Below are 8,858 nucleotides of genomic sequence, written 5' to 3'. Positions count from 1 at the left end.
GTTAGTGGGGTGATAAATTTTATTGTTGTTACAGTAAAGAATTGGCTTACTACCAAATACAAGAGGAAGAAAAGGGGAAGATAGCATGGAATAGCTGCAACCTCGAGGGGAGGGGGGAGAGGAGAACAAGAAGGAAGGGGAGATTTATGATTTCCACAAATTTGTTTGTTGCTCATTTTACAATGGTGGTATGGATAGCCGCAGCAGCCATAGCTTTACGTGCTTAGGAGCAACTGAGGAGCTAAAAAATAACGAAATCTTTTGATATCAAGAATTTTATGATAACTCATCAACTATGAATTTTATTACAACATATACATTTATCTATACAGTTTACGTTTCACAAAAGCATTCATTCATCGGCGAGATTTACAAGAACAGTGATATCAGAAATATACAAAATTATTCTTTTTGGTAGCTTCGTCAGGTACTTTATGCAAAATACGAAGCCATTATTTAAGAGTATCGATCATCATTATAACTTTCTTGTTACAAGAAAAGCTCCCATGAGGCACAAGAGAAACTGTGTACATACTGACAAGTTACGACATCAAGTTATGAATAACTAGTATTCCAATTGCGCTTTGAAGTTCACTCGAGCAATAGAGGTGCATATTGGCACAATTAGTACCAATGAACAGGAGTCAACCTACATACAGTCACTGAGCAAAAATCACACAGAATATGTAGCAAATATTGAAGATGAATAATCGATTTTCTTGCAAATTTCTTTCCGTCCGAAGTTATCCTACCGAAAGAATGGTTGACCGTAACCATAAGGACCCCAGGATAGATACGGATTTCCGCCGTATGACGGAAGGTAGCCACCAAATCCCCCAGGGTATGGGTAGGGGGATCCCCCCAGGGCTCCCAGACCATAGCCTAAGGGGCCGTAGCCCCCCACGCCGCCAGAGCCGTAGGATGAAGCCTGGCTGCTCGCCTGCGACAGGGACCTCGCCTGCCGCCGGCCACCTGCAACGCACAAAGCAGCCACATGTTAGCACCCAGTCTCACGAGTCTCCACAGATCCTATGCGTTCACTGAAACGTAATGTCACACACAGTGTTCATGATTCATAACTTTACTTTCTTAGCAAGTGAAGGTGGGTAGCATCACCTTTGCATTTACATTCGTAGGGTCTATGAAGCTCACTGGACAAAAATTCACCCCAAAGAGCCATCACACTAATAGCGTGCAACACCGCCTCTAGCGTTGACTTTTCTTTTTTGGGTCATTAGACATCTGAGCGATGCGGCTCACCATGAATTCCTATCCTGTGCTAATCTCTTCGTCAAAAAGTAGAACTTACGTGCAAAGTCATCTGTTATTTATGTCTTATCCTCTGTGTCTCACTCTAATACCGCTACAATAGGAAAGCATTACATTTATATTTCTATAATGTTTGTTAATATCTGGTAACAATTATTTTGACATGACTACGTGGAGAGAGTGTTCTAAGATGATTGTAAGACTATATTGTGATTTCATTGTTATACATTTACATATTTAAATCAGAGTAGGTGTGTTGAGTAGTTTACCATGGTAATTATTCCCTAATGTCTCTGCCTATGTTCTACTAGCTAAGAAAGCAGGCATTCCCTTGATATTTATTTATAACTGTGGCCGAGATTTCATATGTTTGGAATTTATATTTGACTTACAAAGCTTCTTTGTCGACAACATGTGAAGTAGTATGATTGTCGACAGGAACGAAGTGCTTGTTTGCTTCACTAACACAAGAGAGAGCCACGTGGAGCTGGCCGAGAGAAAAGCAATGGCGCTAAGGTCCAGACCTACAATATGCAGACTTGCGCTTTGCCCTTTGTTTACGGTAATGACATAAAATAAATTCACGAGGAATTGTACACGTTTAAAAAGTAATGGTAGTGGAGAAATGTAATAAAATAAGCGTGATTCGGGGTGTAAAACTCGCACATTTGCGCCACTTCCCGTTATTAATTCCGCTTCTATGACCCTTAAATTTCGCAATAGAATAATCGGAGTGCCGTTTTTCAACTTAATTTTGTGTGATGGAAGATGATACAAATCTGTACCATTGTGTCACCTGATCAATAGTAGTTGTCAACACATCTGTGTTTAATGAAGCGTTCGATACCATTCATAATTTGACAATGTCTCTTTGAAAATTGCGATATGTTATTTCCATTGTGCGAGTTTTCAGGAGCATTATATTCTTGGAGACTAATACTTGAAATGTTATTTATCTTTTTAAATTTTTTCCTTTATGTTTCAAAATCCATTACTTTCAGTTTAGTGTCGTTGTGGAAACTTCATTTATTTTGTAAAACGGCGTTTGTTTCTTTCGTCAGTAACTGGCAGAGGTTTGAACATTTAATATTATTAAGGTATGATAAACTACGTTACAGAATTGTACCTAAGATATTTAATTGAGTCATTACTATTAAATTTGTTCACATCTTGGATGTTATTTTTTTATTGTAAATATGAACTTAAACATTCTATTCCTTGCACAAACGAGTCGTGCTATCTTTGCTATGAGTTTTGAAAGAGTTTTTGAGAGAGGTTTTGGTGTGTGCTGGAAGAGGACAGATGTGGTTAGGCATGGCTGCAACTTTTACCTCCACGTTAGATGTAGAGAAACTATTGTCTTGTTGTTCTGAGTATTGTCAAATACAAGTGAAATGTTAATTTTTGCAATTCAACAATTATAAGACAGAATACAAAAAACATCAAAGTGAAAATCAGTGTTTATTTCCAAAGTGACCAACAACATTCAGACTGTTGCATAATAATGATGAGAATAACTACAATTTATTTCTTAGTAATGGAGTGTCTTCAAGGAAAGTTATTTAACCCGGGCCTCTTATAAATTATCCCCTAGGAGATTATTTGACAACGAGCTGAGCCACCTATTCAACCAGAAAAATCAAGGCAATTACTTGCTATGTCTTACACTTTATATACTAACCATTTTAAAGTGAATCTTTATGCCCTTACCCATCAAATGCTATCACACATTTATACATTAGGTTGTCCTTAAAGAAAAATGTTCGAAAACTGGAACTTTATGGTTTTTATTATCTGACTGTTAATGACACAATGTGGATAGGCTATTTATAAAGGACAGGTATGCTAAAAGAGTTTAAACTTCGACTGGATTATTGGTAGAGCCATCTTGCTCCATATCTCTGTTGATGGAAATATATTCTATATTTTCTTCCTCCAGCTGTGTAAGTATAACTGAGTTAATTCTAGCACAAAGGCAAAAGTATACCAGCAAAGTTGTCTATCTCGGGTTTTCCAAGGGATCTGAAATGTTTTCAAGGTTAAAATATATTCGCTGTCCTCCTTCAAGATGAACATCGAGATAAATCACAGATGGTGTCTTTAGTTAATAGGGAAGATCAAAATGAGCTATTGGTCCGACTGAAACTTTGTTACTTCATCGTTTTCATGTCTCAATGGAAATGTGGCTTGGTCACTGCCCGTGGTCACGTAGCCCACTTGCAAACTTATTTAATGGATTCAACGCCGTAGCACATGTCACCGTTTTGTGAACTTCAAATGTAGTTGACAGCATCGGCGAACAGGGCACAATACATCTGTTGCCTACTTTCTTAGACACTTGATCTTATTATAGCTGTAATTCCGCCTTGTTCAGACGATCTTCAGCAATCTGACGGGTATCCATCTACTACCGTTTTCGTTGCTCTACCAGTGTTGTCGGATATCTTTTAGAGCACCGGCTGCCCCACTGCAACAAAGTTTCTGTTTGATACCCCTGTGGAACGTGAACCAAGTGTGTCCTTTCGAAGTCAAACAGTGTTGGTTCTGTGTTACTGACCAGCAATTCAGCACTTACCAGCTTAGGATATTTGTTTGAGGCAGGCCACGCTATTGTCACTCAACACTGTACGTGAAGCATAAAACTGACAAAATTCTTTGGTGATGAGACTGACCAGCAACTTCAGTTTCAAGTGGAAAACTCAAGCTATTATATCGTGTCGGTCATACGATATTTACCCAGCAAAATGTTTGTGCCGTATTTTCATCTTACCGGCGATCTGAATTCACGCGTCTGTTGGCGCCGTCGGAGGCGCTGATGGGCAACTAGCTTCCAGGCCTTAAGCCGTCGACACATGGACCGTGCTGTCGAACTTCAACGTTGAGCGTGCTGAGTTCAACGTGCTGCTGAACTCTGAGGTACGATGCGAATTGTGCAAACGGTACGTTGGCCCCTACGTGGTATACGCGGTCAAAACGTACTCCAGCATCTGTTGCGGGATGTTTCTAGCTCGTAAACCCCACTGTTTACTAAATGGGCGCCCGTAAAAATAAATCCCACGTTAACTCTATTAAAATGCACATTTTCTCCACTGTCCATACGCTAGTCTCGTTGATCTATATGCAATATGCACAAATAAAAACTACACTATCCATGTACATATTTTGAGATGAAAAGGAAAGTACCATGTCCAATAAGTAAGGACACATGCTTATCAAAGTTCTATTACAAACAGTGCAATACAAATTTGCAATAGTTCTCCACATTAGATAAGCATTATTTCATCATTTCCACATTTTAGTAAGACCCCAAGGTCATTCTTACTTGACCACTGTTGCTACCCAGTAGCAGAATCTTTAAACATGTGAATTTCGAAATGCAAAAGAAAAAGGAGCAAAATGTCGTTATACAAGCAGTGCAAGCTGTTCTGTAGGTTAAGCCAATCGAACAAATTCACTCCTCAAAAAAAGGCAACTTATAGTTACATAACATCAAATACTATAATATATACTTATATTAAACTAATAATAAAGCATCAGAACCTATTACGCGAATGTTAGAAAAAAAATTTGACATCGTGAGACACGAACCAAAGTCATTTGACTTACTTTGATGGTAATAGGGAACGCTACTCACTACGTTTTTTATTCATTTTGTTCGTTGTTCATCATTGTATTTGGTCGTTGCGGACGTCACATAACACCCGGTCAAGTTCGTTGCCACTCACTTATTTATTGCAGAGGCCAATCGGCTCTCTGACCAACACGCTGAGCTACTGTGCCGGCACGCTAAACTGAAGACAAACCTCAGCTAGCCAATACTACCACGTTGGCGCTTGCTGAAAGCTTTAATCGTAGCTGTGTTGCTTATTGAAATTTAACTATAGCAAATTGTACCAAGAACAATGGGTTTCTGGTGGTTCCTTAGTGTGTCGTTGCCTTCAAATGGCATACTAACACGTAAGTTACAATAATTCCTTTGGCACGATCGTAGCTGTGTTGCTTATTGAAATTTAACTATAGCAAATTGTACCAAGAACAATGGGTTTCTGGTGGTTCCTTAGTGTGTCGTTGCCTTCAAATGGCATACTAACACGTAAGTTACAATAATTCCTTTGGCACGAATAAGATGTTTCTCATTATTTTATTGCAAACGAATCACACAGTTAACAACGGGTTTTCGAGTGATTATCATTTGCTGGTGCTCAGAAACGGCATGTATACGTGTATGCTTGAAGCATAGGGATGCAGGCAGAGATGTACATATGTGTGATTTTGGTTTAGAGTATGCGGTAGACATACACACGAATTTTGGGGGGACCATCCGCATTGCACGAAAATGTCACACGATGTTGGAATGATCACAGTTCAACACATCTGACAGATCTCAAGTACACTGACTTGGATCATTGTGGATGAATGCGTTTAATCGATCTTGATCAATCCCCGAAGGTCTTTGTGAACACAGAGGGTCATTACTACTGAAATGATCCTCCTTAAAACGAGAAAACCATTTCCCTACCGTACTCTGTCCAATGGGGCTATTCCCATACACGGCGGAAATGTTTGTGATTTTCTCCGCTGCTCGTACTCCTCTGTTGAACTCAAACAGAAGAATATGTCGGAAATGTTCGGATTTCTGCACATGACATTCCATTTCATACCGTCCAAATTTCCACTCACAATCTCCAAATTACAAAATGACATTATGTATACTCAAATAGCTACAGTGAACTACAAATAAAAATGATAATCGATAAATAAACCCATATCAACGAGAATACCGACATGCAAAACAAAACTTATACACCGACCTAATACTTTCTATGATACATTTTTAAATTAGAGCTGCAAAGTAAAGTTTAGAAAAATGTTGGTTGGTTGGTTGGTTTTGGGGGAAGGAGACCAGACAGCGAGGTCATCGGTCTCATCGGATTAGGGAATGACGGGGAAGGAAGTCGGCCGTGCCCTTTGAAAGGAACCATCCCGGCATTTGCCTGGAGCGATTTAGGGAAATCACGGAAAACCTAAATCAGGATGGCCGGACGCGGGATTGAACCGTCGTCCTCCCGAATGCGAGTTCAGTGTCTAACCACTGCGCCACCTCGCTCGGTAGAAAAATGTTGCATTCGCTTCTAACAGAGGGTAAGGTAAATTGAACGAACACTCTACAACACAGAAGTGGATTAGGAACCGAGGAAACTAAGACAAATGTGTCGAGAGAGCAAAGGAACTATACTACTCAGGAGTAAGTAGAATATGGGGAACGAGACTCCCATAGCGAAGGAGATTTCTGTTCAAACAAAAACCACTGATATCAAAGGCAGTACAAAAATTGAACAAATAAACATTTCTGTAACTTAAAATGTGATGATCAACACTATAATTATGTGAAAGTCGATCAGTGGGAAAGCTGCAGAAGGAAAACACTAGATATTATTGAAGTTATGAGGTGCAGAAAGAAAGTGAAAATTTAAATTTACGGTTAGTACGGAACGAAGATTAATTAGATGGACTAGAAATTATGTGCGAGGAAATCTTTGATTTAGGTTATGGAACTGGAACACCGGGTTTATGCAGCTACCTTCTGAATTAGTTTAGATACAGAGGGAACAATAGTGGGTAGGGAATAGAAAAATAAAGCACATGTTCCTAGGATGTTACAATGATGTGTAATGATCGGCAAATAATTTAAACCGAGTTGCATGTGATCTCTCTAAACACTAATGCTTCAAAAGTGTACTACTCACTTTGTTGTCCATATCCAGTAACGGCTATCACTACCAAAACAACCAGCATACAAATGGTCTTAGGCTTCATTTGGCCACTTGCAGGAATACACTGAAAGGAACAGTCCGCCCTTGGCTTGCGTTAACTTTGTCCTGGCAAGGCCTGCGGATGTTTGCCTTTTATATTTGACTGGCGCCGGTGAATCAGGCAGGTAGGCAGCTAGCTAAAGGGTGATAATAAGTCAGAACAAGGGCGCCACCGAACGAGAACGCTGATAGCGCTTAGGAAGGACTGACTTCAAACAAAGACGATACGAACGTGTAGTGTACTGACCTATGACTAACGTGATAACGATACGTTGTGGTAGTAGAGGGATTCAAACGAACGCTTTACTTTCAACCTTGTGACTTCAGTCGCCGTATCGCCTTTTTAGACACTGTCAACAAAACATGGACAACCCTCTGATAGGCAAGTGGACCAGGTCTTTCACATATGCCATTGGAACTTGATTATTAAGAACGCGAACACGTCAGTTGGAGGTGTATGAATTATACCTGGATAATGCAATTCCTGCATGTGGAACTTTTTATCAATCTGAAACATTTTATAGTAGAAAACAGTTTTCCGTGATTTATGAAACATTAAATGATTTGCATCTGAGTTTTATTAAACATAATCACTATTTTCACATGATAAATTGCTCTTCCAGATTTCGTGCTGAACATAGCACCATCCACCACTGACCGGTCTAGGTAAGAAGGTGGTCGAAGGGTAAGGTTTAGATGTGTTCTCGTGTGCAAGAACGCATAACCACTTTAAGGTTTTATTCTTCAGTTCACTTTAACACGGGCAGGCAAGGAGGACAAAGGAAACTACACAGTTCTTAAACAAGAATTAGTTTTGTTTGTGTGTGAAGTTCACTTCTCCGTGAGAAACGTTTGTATAAATCTCACCAATCGTTCACAGACAAGTTTCACTGTGATTGTAAGATGCAATAGAGAACTGTGCTGAAGCGGGTCCTGTGGCCGGCCGCGGTGGTCTCGCGGTTCTAGGCGCGCAGTCAGGAACCGTGCGACTGCTACGGTCGCAGGTTCGAATCCTGCCTCGGGCATGGATGTGTGTGGTGTCCTTAGGTTAGTTAGGTTTAAGTAGTTCTAAGTTCTAGGGGACTGATGACCACAGCAGTTGAGTCCCATAGTGCTCAGAGCCATTTTTTTTTTTTTTTTTGAAGCGGGTCCGAAACGTTGACAACTACATCAATCGACTCCACGTAGAAACTTCTCATCTACTTTTCTTATCTACTGCTAGGACATCTTTTGACTCATGAATCAGTGAGCACGACTAGCAAAGGCACGGCTAGTTTGCTTGCATACTGAGAATTTGATGTTCTAAATAAATTTGAAAAATTAGACTATCGTATCCACATTAGTTCAATCAGTTCCATAAGAAAGAGACGCCTTTTATACTTCTCTAGCCGAATGATTTATTTCAATTGTCTCAATCTTTGTACTATATAGAGCCATATTTTCACTGCCTAAAATGTTGGGAAAATTTTACTAGAAATTTTGTATCTGTCTGAGTTTATCTGCTTAGAAGTAAGTGGTCAGATTTTCACGCCAGCATTTATACAAAACAATGTTTAACTACGTTTGAGTTATCTGACTCAGATAAACATTTTCTCATTATGCTGCCTTGTGTTTTGTTTGCTCCTGGTTTAGTCGATTTCCTAGTTTTACGAAGTGTATTTTTCACGTTCTTTGCAGTTATTACTTCGTGAATTACAATTACATAGCCACAATTTCTATTTATTATATTGACAAACTGCAATTACTTTTTTTTTCATAATGTAACGTCAAGTCTTT

General features: G+C 39.5%; 1 protein-coding gene across 1 annotated transcript; it reads right to left on the bottom strand.

Annotated features, from left to right (window-relative positions):
* Window positions 1–376: 376 nt before the first annotated feature.
* LOC126260235 (probable peroxisomal membrane protein PEX13) lies at window positions 377–7,137 on the bottom strand. The gene is made up of 2 exons (XM_049957543.1): window positions 7,017–7,137; window positions 377–972 (listed from the first exon to the last, which is right to left on the bottom strand). Exons 1-2 carry the CDS (start codon window positions 7,084–7,086, stop codon window positions 749–751), a joined length of 294 nt encoding a protein of 97 aa, XP_049813500.1. The 5' UTR covers window positions 7,087–7,137; the 3' UTR covers window positions 377–748.
* Between the last annotated feature and the right edge of the window lie 1,721 nt (window positions 7,138–8,858).

This window comes from Schistocerca nitens, chromosome 5 (assembly GCF_023898315.1).
Source record: "Schistocerca nitens isolate TAMUIC-IGC-003100 chromosome 5, iqSchNite1.1, whole genome shotgun sequence".
Taxonomy (NCBI): domain Eukaryota; kingdom Metazoa; phylum Arthropoda; class Insecta; order Orthoptera; family Acrididae; genus Schistocerca; species Schistocerca nitens.
Note: the sequence above shows the minus strand (reverse complement) of the source record. Positions and strands in the feature narration are given on the sequence as shown.

What these genes read in the sequence shown, in the direction of transcription:
- LOC126260235 (XM_049957543.1), bottom strand. Translation starts at nt 7,086, where the DNA reads ATGAAGCCTAAGACCATTTGTATGCTGGTTGTTTTGGTAGTGATAGCC. An exon ending in TACTGGATATGGACAACAAA is followed by an intron (nt 973 to 7,016) that starts GTGAGTAGTACA and finishes TGTGCGTTGCAG; the next exon opens with GTGGCCGGCGGCAGGCGAGG.